The 26,689-nt window shown below is 34.4% G+C and overlaps 1 protein-coding gene and 1 long non-coding RNA gene across 7 annotated transcripts; both read right to left on the bottom strand.

Annotated features, from left to right (window-relative positions):
• Positions 1-18,335: 18,335 nt before the first annotated feature.
• On the bottom strand, positions 18,336-20,988 carry LOC121240974. 6 transcript variants are annotated; one of them, XR_005935608.1, is made up of 4 exons: positions 20,862-20,988; positions 20,709-20,780; positions 18,677-19,073; positions 18,336-18,493 (listed from the first exon to the last, which is right to left on the bottom strand). It is a non-coding gene; the product is annotated as an uncharacterized LOC121240974 (long non-coding RNA). The 6 variants fall into 6 exon arrangements; XR_005935609.1 differs by adding an exon at positions 20,159-20,245 and having other exon boundaries at positions 18,336-18,962; XR_005935610.1 differs by adding an exon at positions 20,135-20,245 and having other exon boundaries at positions 18,336-18,962.
• A 2,039-nt stretch (positions 20,989-23,027) lies between these two features.
• Positions 23,028-24,055, bottom strand: LOC121241426 (putative disease resistance RPP13-like protein 1). The gene is made up of 2 exons (XM_041139182.1): positions 23,506-24,055; positions 23,028-23,095 (listed from the first exon to the last, which is right to left on the bottom strand). The coding sequence occupies exons 1-2, from the start codon at positions 24,053-24,055 to the stop codon at positions 23,028-23,030; spliced, it is 618 nt and encodes a 205-aa protein (XP_040995116.1).
• Between the last annotated feature and the right edge of the window lie 2,634 nt (positions 24,056-26,689).

Genomic DNA, 26,689 nt, shown 5'->3' on the forward strand with positions numbered 1-26,689 from the left:
TGGGCAATATGTTAAGTACTGAGAGTACAAATTGTCAAGTTTTATAAATTGTTTATGATGTAAATTGCCAATTTTAATAGTTTATGGTGCGATTTAAAGAAAAATAGTAGTACCTCATAGATACAGCTACAAGAAGGAAATCTTATCAATATGGGCCTAAGATAGTCATAGAAGAGGGGGGAACAAATTCAAAAGCAGCTATGTGAGCGAGGAGAAGAGTTGGCTAGCATTTGGGAAAGGAGGGAGCTGGAAGGGTGATGAAGGTCGTGGGAAAGGGAAATGAGAGGGTTAGAAGGTGCTTGAGTAGAATGTGAAGGATAACTGCTCATTGATGGATGTAGACTTGGTCACAAGGGCAAAAAAGGAATGAATCAAGGATCCTAAAGAACATGTGAATGGAATGGGGACGAATCCCTTTTTTGAACAAGTGCTGGATTTGAGTGCTAATGACAGTCAAGTGCCTCTAGGTGGCCAGGTTAGTAGTGAGAAGGTAGAGTGGAGGTGTCTAAGATGATACAGAATACCAAGAAGATTGGTAAGTGGAAGCGTCGAAATAGAGAAAAATGTATGCCAACAGATTCCTCTTGCCTTTTGAGTCCAAGGAAAAGAGGCGGTATGGAAAAAGATATTGTAGAAGTGGGATCGAAGAAAATTAAATTGGGGGGAGGAGACTTGGAAGAGGTGACAGTCAATGTTGTGGCAGTGGTTGCTAGGCAGCCTCTAGCAGCCACCGCCAGGAGTCATGAAAATCCTTAGTTAGAATTGTCGGGGGCTTGTGAACTCCCACATAGTTTATTCCCTTTGCTAATAAGCAAAGGAAAATAAGCCCGATATTGTCTTCTTGATGAAGACAAGACTGAGAGCAAGTAAAGCAGACTGTGTGAAGAGAAAAATGGGAATGGAGGGATGTGTAGTGGTGGAACCAAGGGGAATGAGTGGTGGTTTGATAATAATGTGAAAAAATGAGGATGAGGTGGAGTTGATAAACTATTCCTAGTGGCACATAAATGTGTGGGTCAAAGGAGACAAGGTGGGGAACAAATGGCTGTTGATAGGGTTCTATGGCAACCCAGAAGCGAGCAAGAGAGGTATTTCTTGGGAGTTACTAAAATCCCAAAATCCACCATCTGGTATGGGGTGGTGTGTGGTGGGTAATTTCAATAAGATAATGGCCCAGGATGAAAAGGTAGGAAGGAGGACAAGAAATGACGGACAAATGGAGTTATTCAGAAGGGCTTTTGAGGTGGTAGGTCTATCTGATCTAGGCTAGTCTGGAAACAAATTCACTTGGAGCAATGGCCATGAGGATGAAACTTCTATAAAAGAAAGGTTAGATCGTGTTGTAGCCAACCATGCCTGGGTGTGTAGATTTCAGAAGGTGGGAGTGGAGGTTCTGGGGACATAGGTTTTCGATCATAAGCCTCTTCTCCTCACTACTAAAGAGAGGATGGATATGCGCTATAAGAGAAGAAACTTCTAGTATGAGATGAGCTAGGGTATGGAGGGGGAGTGTGGTAAAATTGTAGAAACTGAATGGGAAAAACATAGAAAATTATTGGACATTTGAACAAGATCCAACAGCTACTCTTTGACCATAGAAATTCACTAAGTAAGTGGAGCAGAGACTCCATATTGGCAAGGGAAGGCGCAATCAAAGAGAAATATGAGCAACTGAGAGGTCTAGAGGATGATGAGGGTCCAGAGGATATGGGCAGATAAAGAGGCTGAAAGGGGAGTTAAGCCTATTGCTAGAGCAAGAAGATCTGAGGTGGAAAAAAAGAGCAAAAAGGCAATGGTTAACACATGTTGACAAAAATACAAAATTCTTTTATGCATGTGCTAATTAGTTAAAAAGGTAAAACACCATCAAATCAATAATGGACTCTCGAGGAATGTTAGTAAATGAGGAGTTGGAGATTGAGGGAGCCTTCTACAGTTATTTTAATGAGATCTTTTCATCTGCAAACCCTACTATTGTTGATATTGAGAAGTGTGTTTTGACAACTGAACCTAGGGTCACTGAAGGGATGAAAGGGGGGCTGGAGAAAGAGTTTACAACAGATGAAGTGGTGGTGGCCCTAAACCAGATGTCTTTTCTTAAGTCACCTAACCCTGATAGCTTTGGGGCAGGCTTCTTCCAAAATCATTGGAACATAGTAAGCGAAGAAACATGTCGAGCAGTGCTAGAATTCCTAAATGGTGGTGATATGAGTTAGGGCCTAAATCATACATTTATTGCTCTCACTCCAAAGGTGAAGTCTCCCACTACTGTGAAGGATTTCAGGTCAATAAGCCTATGCAATGTGCTGTATAAACTATTCTCAAAAGTGTTGGCTAACATAATTAAGAAAGACTTACTTGAGATCATCTCTTCGAATCAAAGTGTCTTTATCCCAAACAAGCTAATGACAGATAATATAATGATTGCCTACGAGATGTAAGACAAAGCAAAAGGGCAGAGTTGAGAGCATGGCAATCAAATTGGATATGTCATATGCCTATGACATGGTGAAATGATTCTTAGAAGCTATGTTGAGAAGGCTTGGGTTTGGGGAGAAAACAAGCAGCTTGATTATGAAATGTGTTTGTGCAATAAACTATTCAACTCTAGTTAGCAATAAACTATTCAACTCTAGTTAATGGCAAAGATGAAAATAACTTTTTACCTTCGAGAGGTATAAGGCAAGAGTATCCCTTATCCCCTTATCTGTTTATTATATGTGCCGAGGTAAAATTAAGTTGAAATAATAATATTTTATTACATAATTGTAATCAAATTGTTACACAGTAATAATTCTATCATTTCTTTATATATATATATATATATATATATATAAATATACACACAAAAAATAGCACCGGTTTTTGAAGTTTTCCATTGTTTTTCAAACGGAAATTCGATCGGCAATTAAAAAGGAATTGATTATCTATACAAAAGAGTTAACATTTAAGTCATGAGCAAAACAATTCCCAATGCTCACATCAACACATTATAATGCCAAATCATATTTCACAACTTTTACTAATTTTATCGTTCAACGGTGGATTGAAGAATTAGCAGTGAGTGTGCATGCATATTGCAGCAGGATGATGAGCATCACCAGAACATACACGTACCATTAATTAATTATAAGAAGTAACCATTTTCTTAACTCGACCTTGGATCAGGAACTTCTCCTGGGCCAGGACCGAGGGTGAACGTGCATGCAAGTGATTCCTCGCATTCATCAATTTGTGTGATAAAAAAGTTCCCCCATATATGCTAGCTAGCTAGTTAGTAATATTAATTGCTAACTTGCAATTGGATTATAACATGATTCATTCAATGCCAATTTCACAATAAATAGCAGGAATAAGAAAGATTAAACTAATGAGTATTACTAAATAGATTAAATTAATGAGTATTGCAATGTCCACATAAAAATTATATAAAAATAACCTCACAAACTAACATGACTTCATAAGTGAATCAATTTATAGATTATTTTTGTGCAAACATACAATATTTGAGTAAAAATGTTCAGCGAAAGGGAAGCAAAAACTAAGAGAAAATTTAAAGAAATAGAACACATATTATATCCTACACTTAATTCAGGTATTGCAATTGCGTTTGTAGTAGCTGCGACACGTTTCTCCTCTCCTGCCACTTCGAGATTTCAGGGGCTCGCACGAACTGTACTTTTTACCCCTGCCGCCACAGTTGGATACTTGCGTTTTTTTAAAAACACCATTAGTGTATGGAGGTTTTGGAGCGAGCATTCTGCTTATTTCAGAATCGAACCACTGGTGTGGTTCATCCATGTCAATAATGTGGCCTTGGTAGTTAAGGGAGGCGGTGACGTTGTCCTGGAATATTGAAGCATCAGCAGCAGCAACAACACTCGCTCCACAATGGCCTTTGTGCAGCAAAATAATCACCAGAAGAATTGCCAGGATCCGATGATCACCACTAGCACCACCACTCTTTGCCGTTTCACCCACCATCTCAACGCCTCTTTGTGAGCCCTTAATTAACTTGATCAGGAGCTTTGTTGTAGGCGAACTAGAAGACTAGTGCGTTTTGAATGAGGAGTTAGAGAAGAGTACTACTCCGTTTTTAAAGACATTGTACGTTGATAATAATGATCACAACCCCTGTGAAATGACAAGAAAAGCCACTTTTTGCATTTGTGGATATATGTGCAGCCTGTTGTATGGTGCATGTGAACGCATCCCAAAATAAAATGCTGTGTCCCGACAAAGCATGCCGATCATGGTTAGTAATTATTTTTAAGGTGAATTTTTTTTTTTAAAATTTTTAAGAGAACTAAAAAAATGCATGAAAAAGACATCTCATAACCCACAATAATAGGGCAATTACAAGTTTTTTTAGTTGGCACATGCTCTGGTCATCTGATCATTTATTGATTGGTGGTGAGCTTTGCATGTCATAACATTTCACTGAAGGAAAGACCCATCAATAATGTTTATGCAATGTTGATAATTTCAGAAAAAGAATCATTGCTTGGAGATGAGAGCTGTTCATGTAAGACATTTATCCTACTTTTTCAAAATGCTTGTCCCGATCAGATGGCTTACCACCAAAAGAAATGGAAACTTGTGGACTTTACCTTTGAAAATGAGAGAGATGGCAATCTATAAAAACATTTTACCACCATTCACCATTTAATGCATGCATGGCCCCCTAATTACAAGTCACATTTTGATTGATAAATATTTCAACTTATTTGATTTCAATATTATAATTATTTTAAATTTTTACACAAAATATAATAAGTAATTTAAAATTTTTAAATCTCAATTTAATTTTTTTAAATTTTAAAATAATAATAATATTAAAAATAATATTTTATTTAACTTTTATTTAAAATTATCCCATCCTTATCTTCTTTCAATGTCAAACGGCAGCTAAATATCTCATAAAGAAAATCATCCCTTGTGGCGCTAAGCGAATGAAGAGTCAAAAGTGTCAGACATGGACGAACCTTTTCCACAAATTTTTTTATCTTAACCCAATCTTTCACAACATTAAACATAAATATCAACGACCCCAGCGGGGCCCTCCTTTCTTCCCTATAACTATTAGCTAACAATATTGCATGTGACTTCATAGTAAACTACAATATTAATTATCCAGAAAATGAATTTCAAAAAACTGATTACAAGTATATCAATTTGTAATTTTTATTTTAAAGATAGATTTAAAGTGCCATATCAAATTACGGGAGTTTAGTTAAATTTGTTAAAATAGCACATGTCACCAAGCCTTAGTTACAATAATTTACTTAATGAAACAACTTACTTTATCATAGCAAAGACAAAGGAAAAAGGAAAAACATGTTGGCTAAATTGCATAGAGTAACTACATTTGAAAAGATGTCCAGGAAAAAAAAAAAAAAAAAAGGCATTCAAAACCATTCATGTCAATGAATCATGACATATTATTGTTGAAACATTTACACTCATAAAAAGGGTTGAGAAAACACATAGTATATATATATATATATATGAATTTTCAATTACGAGGCTTGGGCTAACAAATTTTATTTCTTGCAAGAAGTGAATGAATGAGCTAGCTACCTCGTGATCAGATGCCATTTTGTCAAATAACAACGCTGCAATTAATTAAGGGAGGCAAATGCAACTCCAACCTCAGCCATATCATGCTTTCTCGGACGAAAGAAGTGAGCCAGCTACATGCATATTCATGAGGAGACAATAGTTAGGGAAATTGGAATACATGATGAGCTGTAGCTGATGGACAGACTTATAAATAATAATAATAATAAATTTGTTAATTAATAGATAACTACTTATAACTCGATTTGTTACTGAAAAAACACACTTTATGACAAATCAAAAACATGGATCACAAATTTCGCTTTCCTGCTTTTTTATTTTTGTTTTATTCCTCTTTTGTCCTTTTTATCTGTCAGTTGGCACATGCTCTGCTCATTGATCTTTTATTCATTGCTCGTGAACTTTCAGATTTTGTTTTTGGATTGACTCTTTGCATACCATACATTTCATTGAATAAAAGACCCATCAATAATGTTTATACACAGTTGATAATTTCGGAAAAAGAGAGATGACAACTGTTCGACGTTTTCAATTCTACCCTGTGCAGACTGGAAAACTTTATTCTCTGGCACTTTTTATCGAGCACTCACAGTGCAATATTATTTCTTGGTCCCTTAGCTTAGTTTCGATAGTTACTAAAAACCTTTTAGGACCAACGTCCGTCTCTCATCACCAATACATACATTGCTAACCTCGACGCGTCTAATATATCAAAATCGTCGTCCCCACCCATCATCAACCCCATATCACATTTGTCGTCCCCACCCATCATCAACCCCATATCACATTTGTCGTCCCCACCTCCCATCAACCCCATATTAAATTCGTCGCCCCCACCCACCATCAACCCTACATCCATTCACTCCTCCACCCACTTCATCACAATCAAATTAACTATTGAAAATTACCTCTTGTGAAAGGCCCAAATAGTGCCTTTCCTCAAGGGGCATCGCCACTTTGGGAATGTTGATGGATCAAATCCTCAACCACCTTCTACGATCGACAGCTTGCCAAGTCCAGAGTATACGAATTGGGTTTTGCAAGACCAGCTCATCGTCTCCACGATTAACGCATATCTGTCCAATACCATCCTCGCACAAGTGCTTAATTGCTCCACTTCATTTGATGTTTGGTCCACTCTCCAGACAATGTTTTCAGCACAATTCTTAGCCCATATAATGCAAACACAATTTCAGCTTGCCACCTTGAAGAATGGGTCGGATTCCATCACCTCTTACTTCTATAAAGCCATTGCTCTTGCTGCCACCTTAGGAGCCGTTGGCCAACCTCTATCCTCTACTGAATATGTGATCCATCTTCTTACTCTTTTTGGAAGTGATTATGAATCAATTGTTACCTCTCTAACCACACGACCTGACCCACTTTCCACTCATTAGGTTTTCAGTTTTCTTCTCAACCATGAATCCAGGCTCGCCCATCAAACCAGCTCGCTTCTTTCGGGCTCTTCTCTCTCAGCAAACACTGCATCTAGGCAGCTAGCTCCCAACTCTATTCCTAGACAAAACAGGGGTTCCTTTTCTCGTGGTCGTGGAAGCCGTGGCAACTTTAATCCATCTCCCAATCACTCTAATGGTCGCCCAGTGTGCCAGGTTTGTCAATGACCTGGTCACACAACAATTTCCTGTTATTATCGGTTCAATCATAGTTACCAAGCCTCACCTCCCAGTTCTTTCACTGCATATTCTACTACGGTTTCTTCTCCTCCCTCGACCACAGGCTCTTGGTTCTCGGATACAGCGGCTACGAACCATTTTACTACAGATTTTGCTAACTTAAATTTGGATGCAGCTTCATACCACAGATTTGACCAAGTTAGCATCAGGGACGGCTCCACTCTTCCCATTCAAAATACCGGTTCAACCCATCTATATCTCCTTCTGGCAATTTTTTACTTCATAAACTTTTACATGTTCCTTCTATTACTCGCAATCTACTTTATGTTCGTCAATTCTGTCTTGATAATTCAGTTTTCTTTGAATTTCATTCTAATTATTTTTTGTGAAGGATTTGCACACCCAGGTAGCTCTTCTTCGGGGCCACGTTAGGAATGGACTTTATGAACTGCCTACTGGTGTCTCGACAAATTTCTCTCCTCAAGCTATGCTAGGTGAACAAACCTCGACTCAAAATTGGCACTCCTACCTTGGCTATCATTCTCCCCGTACAACTAACCTCACCATTAAAAACTTTAATTTCCCTGTTACTTCCCAGACCCGATTTACTCCATATTCCACATGCCCCCAAGCCAAAACCCATTCCTCACCCCATCCTCCTACCTTATCTCGATCACTTACACCTTTTAGTCTTTTATTTTTAGATGTATGGAGACCCACGTATGTGCCCTCCTTTAATAGTTGTCATTTTTATTTAGATATAGTTGATGATTACTCTAAATATATTTGACCTTTTCCACTTCAAGAAAAATCAAATGTTTCATCTATTTTTTAGCATTTCATAAATATGTATAGAATTTTTTCCCTTCCAAAATTGCCTCCATCCAAATTGATTGGGGTGGAGGATTTCGGCCTATACAAAAAATTTGTCAAAATCTTGATAATTGCATAATATGTCCCTATTCACATGCTCAAAATGGCATTGTTGAAAGGAGACATTGTCACAATGTTGAGACTGGGCTATCCCTTTTGGCCCATGCATCGGTTCTACAAAAATTTTAGGCAGAAGCTTTTCTTACGGCAGTTTTTCTTATTAAAAGAATGCCTACCCCACTCCTCAATCATCAATCTCTCTACCAACTTCTTTTTTTAAGTTCTCCAGATTATAACATTTTAAGGAATTTTGGGTGTTTATGTTGGCCTAATTTAAGGCAATTTAATCATCACAAACTTGATCTCCTTTCAAAACCATGTGTTTTTATGGGGTACAGCCCGAACCATAAAGACTATTCATGCCTACATCTCCCCACTAGACGAATCTATACATCACAGGATGTCCAATTTCATGAACACATATTTCCGTTTGCTTCACAAAACACTCCTCCCACACACCATTTTTGTGTCTCAACCTAACTTATCCCATCGGGCCCTACTACTTAGTCCATCTCTTGGCCCATCCTTAGCTGCCCGTCCTCCCCAACAGTCCTTTTCCTCTACTCCTTCACGATCACCTGGGCCTCTCTCTAACTCTCAACCCATTGCCATCCCTAATTTACTGACTCAGTCTAATACACAAGACACTTCAGCCCAATCAACCCAACCCGTGTCTTCTTCCTCCTCACAAACTTCTTCCCTTAGGTCATCCCCTTCGCAAACGTCTGCACCGCACCAAGACCAACTCTCATCCTTCGAGCTGCCATCATCATCTTCCTCCTCAATACACCCCATGATTACACGATCCCGAAAACACATTCTTTCCCCTACAACATTCCAATGGAACGATTTCATGGCCAAACCCAAGACCTTCCCTTAACCTCACCTCCTTTGTTTCCTCCAATATTCTCGAAGAACCTTCCTCTTTCACAGAAGCCTCCAAATACCCTGAGTGGAGAGCAGCCATGGCCTCTGAGTTTGAAGCTTTGCTCCATAACTGAACATGGGATCTCATTCCTTACTCTGATAATCTCAACATTCTAGGCTCCTAGTGGGTTCTCAAGACCAAAAGACTTGCAGATGGGACCATTGAACGCCGCAAAGCTTGCTTAGTGGCTAAGGGGTTTCATCAACAAGCCGGAATTGATTTTTTCGAAACCTATAGTCCGGTTGTAAAACTAGTGACCATACGCCTCTTACTCTCCATTGTTGTTTGTTCTTCTTGGCCTATGCACCAGTTGGACGTCCAAAACGCATTCCTGCATAGGGATCTTGAGGAAGCTGTCTACATGCATCAACCACCGGGCTTTGCAAATCCAAACTATCCAACTCACATCTGAAAGCTTCGTAAGTCACTTTATGGTCTTAAACAAGTCCGTAGGGCTTGGTTTTCAAAGTTAAGCAATAGACTACTATCCCTGGGATTCTCAGCTTCTTAGTCTGATTCCTCTTTTTTTTTTTTTTGAAATACTGTTGATTATATCTATGTCTTGATTTATGTGGATGACATTATTGTCATTGGTTCTAGCAAAACTTTAATTTCTGAGTTAATTTCTTCTCTGCGTAATTCTTTTCCTGTTAAAAATTTAGGATCCCTACATTACTTCTTAGGGATTGAAGTGTCCATAAATTCTCATGGCTTATTTTTATCTTAGACTAGGTATATCACTCACTTACTCAAAAAGACAAACATGCATAATGTTAAGTCAGTATCAACTCTCATGTCCACTTTGGTAAAACTCACTGCACTAGAAGGTTCTTCATTTGAAGACCCTCAACTATACCGTAGTGTGGCAGGGAGTCTTCAGTACCTTGCTTTTACACGACCTGATATCTCTTATGCAGTTAACAAAGTCTGTCAATTTATACACTCTCTTAGAGTGCCTCGTTGGCAGACTATTAAACGCATTCTTTGTTACTTGTTGCGAACCTCTCATTTTGGTTTACATTTATCAACTTCCTCTACATTTTCCTTATCTGCATTTTCTGATGCTGACTGGGCCAGTTGCCCAGATGATCGCAAATCCACTGGTGGATTTTGCTTGTATTTTGGTTCTCACCTTGTATCTTGGGGATCTAAGAAGCAACCAACCATTACTCGATCCTCCATCGAAGCAGAGTATAAAGCTATCGCCAACACCACATGTGAGTTACTTTGGATACAATCATTATTAGGTGAGCTTGGTATTGTCTTAACTAATCCTCATACATTCTGGTGTGATAATTTGGGCACCACTTACTTGTCTGTCAACGCAATCTTACACTCACGTACTAAACACGTGGAGCTTGACTATTACTTTGTGCGAGAAAGGGTCGCTACAAAAACTCTTCGAGTATCCTTTGTCTCAACTAAAGATCAACTTACTGACATATTTACTAAGCCACTTTCTGCTGTTCATTTTAATTTCCTTTGATCAAGCCTCACCATATCTCCGTTACTTGCAGCTAATCTCTCATTTTGGTTTACATTTATCAACTTCCTCTACATTTTTCTTATCTGCATTTTCTGATGTTGACTGGGCTAGTTGCCCGGATGATCGCAAATCCATTGGTGGATTCTGTGTGTACTTTGGTTCCCACCTTGTATCTTGGAGATCTAAGAAGCAACCAACCATTACTTGATCCTCCACCGAAGCGGAGTAAAAAGCTATCGCCAACACCACATGTGAGTTACTTTGGATACAATCATTATTAGGTGAGCTTGGTATTTTCTTAACTAATCCTCCTACATTGTGGTGTGATAATTGGGGCGCCACTTACTTGTCTGTCAATCCGATCTTACACTCACGTACTAAACATGTGGAGCTTGACTATCACTTTGTGCGAGAAAGGGTCACTACAAAAACTCTTCGAGTATCCTTTGTCTCAACTAAAGATCAACTTACTGACATATTTACCAAGCCACTTTTTGCTGTTCGTTTTAATTTCCTTTGATCAAGCCTCACCATCTCTCTGGTGCCGCTTGACTCGAGGGGGACTATTAAGGCCATATCAAACTACAGGAGTTTAGTTAAATTTGTTAAATTAGCACATGTCACCTAGTCTTGATTTACTTAATGTAAGAAGCAGAGCAAAACGAGTATTTTGCTTCTCATATGCCCAAAGATTAGGCCCTGTTTGGTTATGAAACATGGATGAAGTTTGTTCTTCTTTTTCCCTCAGAAAATAGAGAGAGATCATCTTTTATCTGTCAGTTGGCACATGCTCTTGATAACTCGATCTGTGCGGTAGACATTGGCAAAAAATCAAACATGGATGCAAAGAAATTTCGTTTTCCTGCTTTTCGACTTTGGTTTTGTTCTTGTTTTTCCTTTTTGTTTTCCCTCCTCGGAAAATAAAAAGGGATCATCTTTTATCTGTTAGTTGGCACATGCTCTTGATAATTGATTCATTTGTGGCGAACTTTGGATTCTAACTGTGGATTGAATGTCTGCATACATCATATGCATACATATCATCCCATTGTGGGAAATGAAGGAAAGACCCATCATTCATCATATATTTCAGAAAAAATGATCACTGCTTCAAGATGACAGCTGTTCATATTGTTAAACGTCTTATATTCTACCGTCTTGATCAATCGCTACTGAGCAGCCAGCCAGAAGTTGCAATTCCCCTATTCATAGTTGCTTTTTCAAAATACTTGTCTTGATCAGATGGCCTACCATCGAGAAAGAAGATTGATTTGTATAAGTTTTAAATAGACAAATTCTATATAAGTTTATGTATAAAAATGGACTACATTTTAAAAAAAATGTAAAAAATTATTCTTTATTAGTGAAATATATTTTTATAAAAGATTTATTCGAAATTTATCTATTTAAAGATTGTATATGACATTAGAAAGGGAACTTCGTGGTCCCGTGGACATTGCCTTGGAAAATGAGAGAGATGGCAATCCAGAAAATTAAAAAAGAAACATTTTACAACCATTCACCATTTAATTTACCACCATTCACCATTTAATTGCCTTTGAAATTGTCAGATTTTAGTTGGTTATGATCATGTAAATTGCCATTTTTAGTAGTTTATAGTGCAATTTAAATAAAAGTAGTAGCACCTCACATATGCAAATTCAATGTTTATTTAGCTAAAGTTTTTAGAGCTTTGAGCAGTAGCTGATGGACGCATAAATAAATAAAATAAAATAAAAGTGTTAATTAGATAACTACGTACTAATTAACAACGAGATTTCAGAGAAGTAAAATAGGAAACTTGGAGAAAGAAAAAGTTGTACTTTTTCATATCAAAGTTAAGGAACTGATCATTGTATAATCTGTCATGGATGCTGCAGGGTTTTGCCAGATGAATATGAACAAAATGGAATTATCCTACCCATTTGCTTTCCAAGCAGCGGGCACCAAATTAGTGGTTTGTTTTATTTGACACGCATTCTTTTTAGGGCAATATCTCGTATATATGTAAATAGCAATGAAATTTTTTGAGTTAATTTGATTTATTGATTTCCGTAAATGAAATAAAGAAGTTAAATAAAAATATTATAAAGTAAAAAATTATATTAATTAATATGATTTTTAATATTATTTTTATCTTAAAATTTGAAAAAAATAGTATTATTTTATGTTTTGTTTGAAAGTTTGTGAAAATTATAATAATTAGATAAATAGTTAAAAGTTAAAAATTAAAAATATTTTATATTTAAATGATATTTATGGATAAAATACCTAAATATATCTAAGAATACTTCATGGCAGTCATATTACCGGACAAATCTTAATGTCAAAGCGTTTATGTTCAACTTAAGTGATAATTAAATATCAATGTACGTTGGTTTTTGTGCCCACGTATCTTGAAAGTGAATACTTCAGGAAAATTATCTTTAAAATATTTCAGAATATTTAAAGGATATTGTTGTAAAATTAAAGAAATAAAACAAGATATTCAAGACAAAATTGGCTATTCAAGGGCTCAGTGTTAAGTTGGCTCTTCAAGAGCTCAGTATTATTTACTATTAAAAAAATTTTCCCGGTGTATTACACATATATGAGAAGAGTCCCTGTAAAGATATTCGGCTCTCTCAGTCTCTTTCTCTTTCTTCCCATTCCTCATTCATCTATAGTTTAGGTGAAAAGTTAGATAGAAAAATTAGGTCTATTTCTCGAGCGATATGTCGAGCGCGACTCGAGCACATACTAATAATATATTTACACATTTGCATTTCAAGAGAAAAAAAAAATAGAAACACTCTCATGTAAGTATTGCCCATACAATTCCTCACCCCATTGTTCTCTCTTTCTCTCCTCTCTCTCCCTCTCTCTCGCCAACACCAAATGTTTGCTCTCTCCTCCTCCCCCCCCCCCCCCAAGAGGCCGGTCGAAGCTCACTTTCTCTCACCCCTCAGTCCCTCTCTTTGTTACTGTTCCTCATTTTTTTAATTTGTTTTTCAATTTTACGTACTCAAATGAGAAATTCAATACTTGATTATGAAAACTAAGCAAAAATGTTAGAGCTTGTGCCTGTTAGAATGGGCTCTATTTACATGGGACAGTTCTATTTTACTTTCTCTTGAAATGCAAAGGTGTCAACATATTATTAGAGTGTAAATTCTTTCTATTCACATGTCCGGCCCCTAGCCTCTCCCAAATGGATAAGAATAATTTAGACGTTGACATGAATTATAAATAGTAATATTTTACACATCTTATTAAAATGGATTTAATTTTTAAGGTTGAAATGAGTTTAAGTTTTGAAAAATACTTTAGCCATACAGGAATTACACAAAAATAAATTCACAAACTGTCGTGGCTTGATGTGGTACATTTGATTGTAAAAATAGATTTAACGAATCTCACGAAGCTAGTCAGTTTATGGATTTACTTTTATAGAATTTATTTATGTCTTTAGCCGTTCTCTTAAATTTTTAAGTTAAAATATATGAAGTAGGTTGAGATGAATTTAACTTTTTTTTATGATAAATTGAAAAAGTAGTGAATCCCATTAATAATTGATTTGAAATAAGTTGAGTTGAATTTAATAACCGAACACAACTTTATGCCACAAACTACACATATTTTTTTTCCTCTTTTTTTCCATAATAAGTATGTAATGTATAGATGATGAGTAGTACAACTCAATTGATTTAGCATAAAAAATAAATAAAGAATTTAAAATACATATGTTATGGGATCTGTATAACATAACCCATTCGAGATTTATGCAAAATGTATTCTATTTTTAGACTAATCACATTTTTTAAAATGAGTGCGTGAGCTTAAGATTGTATAAAACATTATTCTAGTTTGGGTGCTGCTATTATGCCGCCAAGCTTTGACCGTTGGCCTTGCCCCTATTGCAAATTTGTATTTTTATTATTTTAAATATTTTCTAAACATCTTTAATCTTTTTTAAGAAAAGTACTCACTTCATTAATTATTAAGCAAAAATAATTTTTAAAAAATACATGAACAATCAAATTGAAGGGACAAACTCAAGGGTATATAGTATATTTTCCTTCATGTATTGTTATGTGTTTATCTCTCGTTAAGGTTGAATTGAATAAGAACTGTCGGAATAATGAGTCTCAACTCTGGAGTTTTTGGACCATCCATTCTAAGCTTCGATTTTTAGATTTTTGGACACCCTCAATTATGTTTAAACGATATCATGATTCCGACGACAAATGTGTTAAGAGCTCACTTACAAGGTACTTATTTCCTCTTGAAAGTGCTTAATGTGGTAAGTATGAATTTTTAGAAGTATTATGATAAATATAAAGATAATCATAAATCTATTCAATAAATTTTACAAGTGATTGTAATTAGAAAAATACTTTAGACATAAATAAATTATACAAACGTAAACTTAAAACTGACGTGACATGATGTGATATATCAAATGATAAAATTATTTTTATTATAAAATAGATCTAACAGATCTCATAAAGTCACTTAAGTTTACGGGTTTATTTTTGTATAATTTTTTTGTGTTTATAATAGTTCTCTTATAATTATACTTGAGGAAATGAAGGAAACAAAAAATGTAAAATTATTGAACATCTCTTATAATTATATATAATTAACAAAATGAAAGAAACAGAAAATATAAAATTATTAAACACATAACAAATCAAATGTTTAAAACTCATTATATTAAATCATAATAGGACATGTATTGCTTCACTCGTTATAAGACCAACTAGATATAATAATAATAATAATATTGTTCTTATAAATGAAAAAGATAAAATAATATTTTTTAAATTTTATAGCAAACTACTAGATACAATTATGATTGGAATGATAAAATGTAAAAAAATAAAGAACTACTAAAAATAGTGTTCCGCCATTCAATCAAGTATAAATCAAGATCTAAAACTACGGACAAAGATGAAACCACAGTTGATTTGATGGTTAAGCCAAAAGCTTCAGTCAGAAATTGAACAAAATAAGAGATAACAAGGAGCTGAAAATCAATTGTACCCAGAAAGAAGCATAACGTTTTAGACAAAATGGTAAATCGCTTGGAATGAAGTAGAAAAGTACTCACCACCAAATTTGGTAGCAGACATGATCGTCTGGGAGTGTTTTTTTTTTTCACTTTTTTCAATATTGATTCAGGGGAAAGCGTATATTCTCGTGCTTCTGTAAAGTGTAAATAAAAAAAATGCTAGAGTCCTCGATTGTTGGGTTCCGATTCGATCCCAACATTTTTTTTTTCAATAATTAAATAAGTGTTTTTTAATAATGTTATGATTTAAAAAAAAATGTTTAAGAATATTAAAAAATGAATGGAAAAAAAATAAACCTTTTTGTTCTTATCAAGGCGGGTCTCATGCTAAATTCTTAGTGGATGTAACACTGCTCGTAAATAAATATTAGGACAAGATATGGAGAAGAATAATTTAGACATTAAGATGAGTTGTGAATAGTATTTTATACATCTTATTAAAATATATTTAATTTTTTTAAGTTGGAATGAGTTTAAGTTTTAGCCACACAGGAATTCCCCAAAAATAAATCCACAAACTGATATGACTTGATGTGGTATATCAGATTGTAAAGTTATTTTTATTGTAAAGTAGATTTAACAGATTTTGTGAAACCATGTTAATTTATGAATTTACTTTTATATAATATCTTTGTGTCTTTAGCAATTTTCAAATATATGGGGTGGCGGTCTGAGTAGCATAACCCCATTCGAGATTTATATGAAAAAAGTATTCTTTTTTTAGACGAATCACATTTTTTTAAAATGGGTATGTGAGCTTGAGATTGTATAAAACATTATTTCAGTTTGGGTGGTGCTATTATGCCACTCAACCTTGACTCTTGGCCTTGCCCCTAGTACAAATTTGTATTTTTTTTTTTTAATTTTAAATATTTTTAAACATCTTTAATTTTTTTTAAAAAAATATCAATACACTAGTAGTAACTTCGTTAATTATAAAGAAAAAAATAATTTTCAAAAAAGATATGAATAATCAAATTGAAGGTACAAACTCAAGAATATAGTATATTTTCCTTCATGTATTGCTATATATGTTTATCTCTTGTTAAGGTTGAATTGAATAAGAACTGTCGGAATAATCAGTCTCGACTCTAGAGTTTTTGGACCATCCATTCCAAGCTTCGATTTTTAGGTTTTTGGACACCCACAAGTATGGCTAAACGCTATCGTGATTTCGACGACAAATGTGTTATAAATATATAGGTAAGAGCTCACTTACAAGGTACCTATTTCAGCTGCTGAAAGTGCAACAACATTTTTAATGTGGTAAGTATGAATTTTAAGATGTATTATGATAAATATAAAGATAATCATAAATCTATTCAATAAATTTTACTAGTGATTGTAATTAGGAAAATTCTTTAGACACAAAAGAATTATACAAAAGTAAAAAAAACTGACGTAAATTAATGTGATACGTCAAATGATAAAATTATTTTTATTATAAAATAGGTATAAAACATCTCATAAAGTCACGTAAGTTTACGGATTTACTTTTGTATAATTTCTTTGTATTTATAATAATTCTCTTATAATTATACTTAAGAAAATGAAAAAAACAGAAAATATAAAATTATTAAACACATAACAAATTAAATGTTTAAAACTCATTATATTAAAATCATAATAGGACATGCATTGCTTCACTCATTATAAGACCAATTAAATATAATAATAATAATAATAATAATAATAATAATGTTCTTATAAATGAAAAAGATAAAATAATATTTTTTAATTTTTATAGAAAACTATTAGATACAATTATTATTGGAATGATAAAATGTAAAAATAGGCTATTCATTTTAATTTTGAAAGTATAATATCTTTCAATTAAAAACAATATTAGTTTAAAAAGTGTTATTCAGTACGATTCATTATTACGAGAAATAATAGGAAGAAATTTTTTATTTTTAAAAAATATCGTATAATAATGAAATTTTATTCTTTAAATTTAAATAAAATAATTTATTTTTGAATTTATATATAATATTATTATTATTATTAGATCTTAGAATTAAAAGCATGTTCTTGCTAAAATAATTTTTTAAAAGATAAAAAGTGTTATTAATTATTTTAATAATAATTTAAAAATGCATTACAAATAGATTAATATGAAATGTGTTACCACATAAGATGAAATTGTGAATATGATGAATTAAAGGCCAATTATAAATTGCTGCATAAATTAGAACCTAAAAACAATAATTGCATTTTGTAAAATAAAAATATTATTAATCCAATAACTATGATATATTTTTATGAATTACTATGAAAAATAATATGAAGATAATTTTTATTCTTTTTAAATAATATTATGTACGAAAAAGTACAATTATTTTTAAATCTAAGAGAAAATATAATAAAATCTTAAGTTGTTCCAAAAGTTCAATAAACAAAAATCTTTCAATTTAGATTATTTGTAAGTTCATCATCATTATTATTATTATATTCTAATTAATATTATAATAATAAAATTTTAATTATATTTTTAGTGATGAATTAGATGATAATGGGTTTAGAAGCATAATTTTTTTTTATAAAAGCCTATAATTAAAATGTTGAAAAACATAATTCTTCTATATTTATTAAAAAAAATTTAAAAAAAGTGTTGAAAATCATAATTTTTTATAAAAGCATATATTTTATGAAAACATTTTCTGAGTCATCATTAAAAAGCATAGCACTAACATTTTCCAGAAAAATAAAAATATATAAAAATGAAAAACTAACATGCATACAATCCACTACATATTACACTATTTTGTTATTTACACATTACATTACATTGCAAGATACAAAACTACAAGATATGGATTACAAAATAATTCCGGCAAGTGCAACTTCAATTGATCTGACTGTGAGAGATCTTGTACATTCTGTAAGCCAAAAAGGTCAGTACAAAATTACTAGACAAGGGGCTAATACAGAAAAAAGAAAAATACTAAAATGTGCAATGCAATTAAAAAATCACAAAATTAGTGCAAAATTAAACAACTATGTATAACTTTAATTATCACCATATTGAACAGAAATTAGCATCTATAGATTTATGGGAATACCTTTATAAGTTGGATTCTGTAAAACTATGCTCTACACATTTATATAATTGGCTATTGCGGGATGACTTGTCCCCTACTCAGAAAAGACAAACAAATATCAGCTGCTGCTAGCCTGGCCTTAAAAAACATTCCCAGTACACTTACCGCGCTGCTGGTTCCCAAGTCACCTCATGCTACCTCTACCCCCCAAAGGACTATAAAAATTGACATTGCTCTCTAGAAGTCTTCTCATCTCTAAAGAGAAGACAATATCTTCTCTCTCCTTGTCGTCATTGCATGAGGATCCCTGAAGTACCAGAAACAGAAATCAGAAAGTGGATAAGATGATTCCAATGGATTATATGGAAAAAGCACTCCAATTTTATTTATGAAGTTAACCCTCTTGTGAAATCCTGCACTTGAATAAATTATTTAAAATTAATTTTAAAGAATCTGTGTGATGAAGTGGCTTAAAGCACTCCCAATGGCTCTTGTAAAACTCAACTTTTTATAAAATTTAAAGGAAAGAGCTCAAAATATCCTTCCAATGGATTATGTATTTCATCTTTAAAATACAATTTGCTACAGTACCACTACCACATTTAGTAGACACTATTCACAAATGCATAAATTTTTTATTCATTTCTCTCTCTTACCTTCTACTTTTTTTCTTTCACTGCAGAAACTAGAAAGTAAACTTTATTTCCATTTCAACCCCAAGTTCCTTTCTTTCATTGCATAAACTATAGAAAGTAAACTTTCGGAACATGGTGGTGCAAAGTGTGTACGGAGAATCGGGATCATATGTATTGAGGAAAGAGGTTATTTTCTAGGGTGAAATAGCAAACCAAAATGTCTGTTGGTGTGATTCAAAAAAAAAAAAATGTCATTCGTGGTGCGCCTAGTTTTAGGTATATACCATGCTACATTTTATTGAATTAATTTATATTTTAGTCTAGCTTACAAATTTGAATTAATTTAAAATAAAACATAATTATATGACATTATATATGAAAATATATTGTAAATATCAAAAGATATGAAGATATCATTAGTAGTTAGAGAAAATATTTGAAATGAATAAAAAAGATTAAAAAGTATAATATTTAAATGATATGAAGAAAAAATAGATAAGCTGATATATGGTATATTGTAAAAGTCAATATGTAAAATAGAAAAAATGAGTTTTGGTGATGTATTTTAAAGGATAAGATGAAGAAGCCATTGTGAGTGCTCTTGGCTTACATCTTGATCTAGTATTTTTAAAGAAACTGTGTGATGAAGTGGCCTTGTGATCTTTTATATCCTACATGGTTGTTTATGGTGCTTAAAAGGTGTGATTAAGAACCATCATATAAAGGTGAAACCTAATCATTCTGGACAAAGCCAAAACATTTGAGAAACATATTTGACAAACATCAATAGAATTGTTTGTATTAAATTTAAGTACTTATTACAGAATTTTATGCTTAGCAGTACCAAATATGGCTGATGCAACAATACCTCATGAAACTGCTCCAACTCTAGAAGGTAAGCTTCATCAATATATTAAATCTACTATGGTGCTTGGGTTTGCATCCTTTAACAAATCTAATAAAAAAACACACACACACTACCAGAAAAGGACATAAATGTGGGATGCATTTAGGTGAAAAAATATATACAAAAAAAACTGCAAAAAACAAAGATAATATTTAACGAAAAAGAACCCATGGTAACAAAAGCTAAACCTACCACAATGCACTGCCATTGACTCTTTTATATCAAAAGACTAATTCCTCTGCTTTAGACTCAAATGAAAGACAAAAAAATCTATAAAAAGCGAAGCTATCCATGCGTATGAATGGGATTGAGTGGACCCTAGGTAAACTACTCTCAGTAATTGATTGTCTCAACAATTACTGAGATGAAGCCCAACAAGAGCTTTCATTGCAGCAACTATATCAAGGACCCTAACAAAACTTTTGGTCAATACCCTTTTTGCCATTTGAGTCCAGTCTCACAAATTCAATGACAATGCAATAAATTAGACTTAACAAATGCAAATGTTTACCTTTAACGCCCAAAGAAGAGTTCTTTAAATCTTGGATTCTCTAAAACTTTTCAATTGCCTCTCCAAAATCTCCTTTAAAATCCACCAAACTCAAACTTAATATAAATTTCTGAAACTAAAAATTTCACGGAAAAATAAAAGGACAAGCGAAACCTTTCCAAGAATAAGGTAGACATAGCCAGAAAAACGAATCCCCTCAAGTTTTTAGCACCTGGGACTTCACTTGATTGAGTGGAAAGACACTATTCCAGTATCAGTAGAGCTTGTGCTTAGGATTCATTTGAAACGAAAATGGAAGAAGAAAGTGAAAGAGTAAGTATGCGTACTTTTTTCAAGAAACCCAACAAAAGAAATAGAGAAACGGAACAAAGATAAACCCCCATGAAAGGAATGTCATGGACGGATCTTCTGCCATGTAGCTCTACAGAGCAAAGGAGGCTTGGAAATGAAGTGGGTTCGAGGTTTAGGGACGAAGACCTTTGAGCCCCAGAAGAAATAGGAAGAAGAAGACGGAATCACCAGATCTACCCAAATTTACATTCATTGTTCACAGATTGTGAGAGAGAGAGGTTTGAGCAGATAATAAGAAGAACAAACAAACTTGTACCTGACATACAGAGCCTGAAACACGTCTAATCTCTTGGATCCCAAGCTCAAGCACTTCCATCTTCTTCCCATATTTGCTACTCCTCTCCATCAAGTAATCATTGAGAGTCATCGATGGATACCCACTTGGCCAAGTTCGACACAGGGCAGTACCTTTGAATCGACCTCACCAAGTAGTCGCAGTCCCACTTTGATTGTAGTGAAAAAAGTAACAAACCAGTCAATGAAGGAGAACGAGAATATGGAGGAGCTAGGGTTTGATGCGAGAGAGAATGAGCAGCGGGAGCTAGGGTTTACTATTTAGACGAGAGAGAGAGAGAGAGAGAGAGAGAGAGAGAGAGAGAGAGAGAGATCTTTTGGGAGTAATTTAGCTGCGCGTTGGCATGATTTGAGTTTTTTTTTTTTGGTTTTGAATAGAAACCGGGTACCGGGTTTAAAATCCCTTACCCGGACGCATCCGGACCGGATAGAGCCGGATAAGTCAATCTGGGTTCCAAAAATCTCATCCGGAATCCGGTTATCCCGACTGGGCCAAGAAAAAACCTGGCCTAGATGAACAGTGCTAGTTTTGGTAAGTGAAAAGCTGAGTAAAAAGAAGCCCATCAATGTAATTGAATTAGCAACCATTTAGCTGGGTATGGTTTGCTTTTGGATCAATTCTCGTCTCTCTTTCTCTTTTTTTCCTTATCTTTTTTTTTTTGGATCAATTATTTTGTGGCTGGTTCTGTGTTTTTTTATTCAAAAATTTTGAATAGATCTATCTGTTGGTTAGGGTTTTTTTTTTTTTTTTTTTTTTCTCCCTTCTTCATACATTAGAAGAACCACAAGAACATGGCCTTGGCCAATACCCCCAACATCTTCAACCATATGGGGAATGCATAAACTTCCCACCAAACAGAAGCACTCAACAAAGAGATTTTTTACCAAACCAGAGATTATGCAAAGCATAGAAACAATGCGTATGATGAGCACCGGAGGAGAGATAGTTCAAGTCCAAGTTGGCCACATTGTCCGATCCACTGGCCGCAAATTAGCTGAGAACCCAGATGACAATTCAACCTTCATTCCACCAAGTCTAGACTTTGAGGCCATCACAAACACCTTGAAATCTTTATTCCCAACAAGTTATGCAACTTCCTCTATCAATTTCCAGAGCTACCCACCTGACATAATTTCAAGAGCCTCCAACCCCACCCAACATCTTGGCCTATCCCTCCACTCTTTTCAGGACCATTCAGCTCTAAACGGCCAGACCCACCTGAAATAATTTGCAGGGTCGGCTTCGGTATTACCAGAGAGAGAGAGAAGGTCTTGCAGCGTGATTTGGGATGGAGGCCGAGAGGGAAGGGTCTTGCCATCTTGCAGCATGGGTCTGAGGAGCGAGAGAGAAGATCTTGCAGGGTGATTCGGGATGGAGGAGAGGGAAGGGTCTTGTTTTTCCACAGCATTTTTTTTTTTTTTTTTGCCAACTCAGCAGCCATTTACATGGCGCTTAAGGCAGGTGACTGTATTAAGCATTTTTGTAAACATATATATTGCAAAAAAAAAAAAAAAAAAAAAAAACAACCAAATGAGTGTCACGATTTTTCCAAGATGAAGAAAAGTCATATATTGCATTTGTTTTTGAAAAATAAAAGTAATTCATTAGTGTGAATTTTAAGTAAATGTGATAGAAGTGACCCTATTTAAGAAAAAGTTGTACGTACGAACTTGTTAATATTCATCCTCCTCCATAGTCTCGAACATTGAATCATCATAAACATACCGACTTGCCCAATTATCTGTCAACGAAAAGAATGAGACAGTTAGAAAAGAAAGAAAGAGAATTAATTTGACAACACGGAGAAAATGGTAGGAAAGTATATATATGTATGGAAAATAAATGAGCTAGAGGGATCTAAGAATTTGTATATATAAAAAACAGAAATTCGATTGGCAATCAAAAAAGGCAGTTAATTCACGATCAGCAAAACAATTCCCAATGCTCACATTGTAATGCCAAATCATATTTCATTTACTTTTATTTTTATTAATGTTTAAAAAAAAAAGTTGATTTTATAACTTATTGAAAAGCTTTGAGGTTGCATGGGTCTCTCACCTCTCGGCCATTCATCATATCCTTGAATTTGTCTGCGATCAATCATTATGTTGGGGACGCAATCCACCTTGAGCCATTCTTTTCCTTTTTAACCTTTCAACTCTTCCTCCAACACTGGACATACGGATGCTATCCATAGAAAACGAAGGGAGGCAGGGAAGCCCTCTTCTGGCATGTACTTGAGCTCTGGACAGCTATAGATTAGCAGTTGTACAAGGGAGGTGAGGTGCCCAAGGGATGGCAAGGCACTACAATATTTGCAATCAAATAATTTCAACTCAGACAATGAAGTAAGCCCTCCTATCCAATCTGAAAAACCTTTCCCGCTGTAGCGCTTGATGGAGAGACTTTTCAAGTTTTCACGGGGCTGCAGATTTTCAAGTACACTTCTTTGACTTTCCGAAATACAAAGTACTTCTTCTGGAGGAATATTACATTCTAACACCAACTTCTCGAGGTAACCTTTATCCTTCAAGCCTGCATTCAAAGCATCATCAGCTGATCTAACATTTTGGAGCTCTTTAATTAAAAGCTTTCCTTGAAGATTTTTTAGTTTTCCCAATTCTCCAATGCACCCACTAGCACTGTCATGTTTGCTGACGACGAATTTTGGCAACGTCTGGAGACATTTTAATCTATCCATTTTTATCGGCATCTCCTTTAAATGGTAAGTTCGATCAATTTCAAGATGACGTAAATTAATGAGTTTCCACATATCTCTTGGCAATCTATCCAACTTGCTACACCATGATAACTTCAACGTTTGCAAATTGCACAAATTACATATGGAATCGGGCAATCTGTTAAATCTTGACTAGAAACATCCAAATAACATAGATATTTCATCTCGCCAATTGAATCAAGCAACTTAGTATTCCCAAAGCCTATACTGCCCAGGGAGAGAACTCTTAAGCACAATATTGTACTTGGCATTTTGATTTCCCAATACCGCATGTATTCGTTTAATGTAAGGAAAGTGCGCAATTGTTTGGCCTTTAAAAGATCAGCTTCAATATCCTGCAACGTCCAGCGCGCAGTGCCCAGTGTCCAACTGTCTATTGAATGCATATTAAATGCATTCATACGATAATGCGATATACATTCGCCTATAAATTGAAGCTCCATGCGAGAGATTCAGACACACTCAAGAAATAAGAAGAGAAAAGAGAGAGAGCCCGGAGAGCTCTGAAAAGAAAAGAAGAGAGTTGAGTTGAATAGAGTGTGATCCTCTTCTTCTGTAATATTTTTTTGTGTACCACTATTTATTAGTGAAGCTCTTTTCTGTGGATGTAGGCAGTTGCCGAACTACGTTAAATTCTTGGTGTCACTGAGTGCGTAAAATGTACTCTTTTATTACCGCTTTTATCCCTTCTGCTGTGTTGATTTCCCCAACACGTCATTTGTTTTTACAACTCTTTTCAATTAATCTTATCTCATCATTACAATTTTTTCAAATTTTTACACAAAATAAAATAAATAATTCAACTTTTTCAAATATAAAAATAAAAATAATATTAAAAATATATATTATAATAATATTTTATTTAATTTTTAATTTTAATTTTAACTCAATTCATCTCATCTCATCTATCTACGAAAACAAACGAAGACTAAAATAGTTCACTTTTCATTGATGTCAAGCTAGCCGTCCTGATGAACTTCAAGCTAGCTTGGAAGTTACCGGAGAAACCATATGTTCGATCCTTAGAAAAAAAATCAGATTTTTCCATACGGATCTTATTTTTTTAAAAAAGACATGTAATGAGTTTTGCTCAACCTAGACCTGTACGAATCATTTTCTTGAATTATTTGATCATCAATTTCATCCGGGATCTTCTTAGCTAAAAAATCAATTACAATTTATCCTACCAAATTGTACAGAAGGATGAGAAAATTAAATATAAACATGGGAAGGGAAAAGCTGAACGAAGTGAGCTCAGATGTCATAACAGCAAAATGATATCATTTATATAAATAATAAATAACAATATGGAAGTGCACCTTAAAAAAACCAAACAATGAAGGAAAAAAAAAATTGCATGCCAACAATTTGAGAACCGGAAGAATAAAAATGGGTTTGTTATATATACAATAAATCAACTTACATTTACAGATAAACAAAGTTTCAAGTTTTAACTCTGCAGCCAACACACATATCACAAAATTTTAATCCAATGACATGACCAATAAGCAATCCAAGGAGATGAATGGAATGAAAAGAAACAGAGATGGGTATCAGTAGAATGATTTATATTTATTATCCAAGCAAAGTCATCAAGAACTTTTTGTAGTCTCATGATGTGTCACTGTAAGAGAAAAAGAAAACTTGTTTCAAGGAATAATTTTTAAATTTTAATTGCTTTCTTGCGTAAAGAATGACAGATTACATAGGTGTATATATACACAAGTACAGGAAACAGATTTCCTAAACTTGTGCAGTATTTGAAAGTTTGAATTTAAAAACTTTACAGTTACAAAAATCAAATTTAAAACCTCAGGATCACATCTCCTTCATCTTTAAACTGAAGCACCAGTTTCGGCAATATTGATTGCCATATCATGAATTTGATTTTCAGCCTCCAGTATTTTTGGTTGGTTGCACTTCATTTGTTACAGCCTGATTTCCGGCATCTATTACAGCTTGATTTTTAGCATCAGTTTCAATTTGCAATTGATCTTCTACACGCCCCCTCAATCTAAAGGGGAGATCACGAATATTCAGATTGAATTGCACATTTTGAAATTTAATAGGCGGCAATGGTTTTGTCAAAGAATCGGCTAATTGATCCCTGCTTGAAATGAATTGTACTGAGTGTTGTTTTCGGGCCACTTGATCTCTAACAAAGTGAAAATCAATTTCAATGTGTTTTGTGCATGCATGAAACACAGGATTGGATGATAAATATGTCGCGACAATATTATTGCACCAAAGAACCGGTGGTTGATGCACAGGAATCCCAAGCTCGGATAGGATCGATTTTAATCAAATTAACTCGGCTGCTGTGTTTGCAAGGGACTTGTATTCAGCTTCTGTACTACTTCTAGCCACTGTTTGTTGTTGTTTACAGCTCCAAGAAATGAGATTAGGTCCATGAAAAATGTAATGTGCACCAATCGATCGACGATCATCCCTATCGGCTGCCCAATCCGAATCTGAATAAGCTTGTAATATGAAATCCTTGGCTTTGGTAATTAATAGACCTGTTGAAACCGTGTGCTTAAGATACCGAAGTATCCTTTTAACAGCTTGCCAATGTGATTCCATAGGTTTGTGCAT

Source organism: Juglans microcarpa x Juglans regia, chromosome 7S (assembly GCF_004785595.1).
Source record: "Juglans microcarpa x Juglans regia isolate MS1-56 chromosome 7S, Jm3101_v1.0, whole genome shotgun sequence".
NCBI classification, from domain to species: Eukaryota; Viridiplantae; Streptophyta; class Magnoliopsida; order Fagales; family Juglandaceae; genus Juglans; species Juglans microcarpa x Juglans regia.

Excerpts from the sequence above, each read along its gene's own strand:
- LOC121241426 (XM_041139182.1), bottom strand. The coding sequence starts at position 24,055 with ATGGATAGATTAAAATGTCTCCAGACGTTGCCAAAATTCGTCGTCAGC. Across the intron at positions 23,096-23,505 it reads GTTGGAGGAAGAGTTGAAAG|ATAATTGGGCAAGTCGGTAT; the intron begins GTTAAAAAGGAA and ends TTTCGTTGACAG.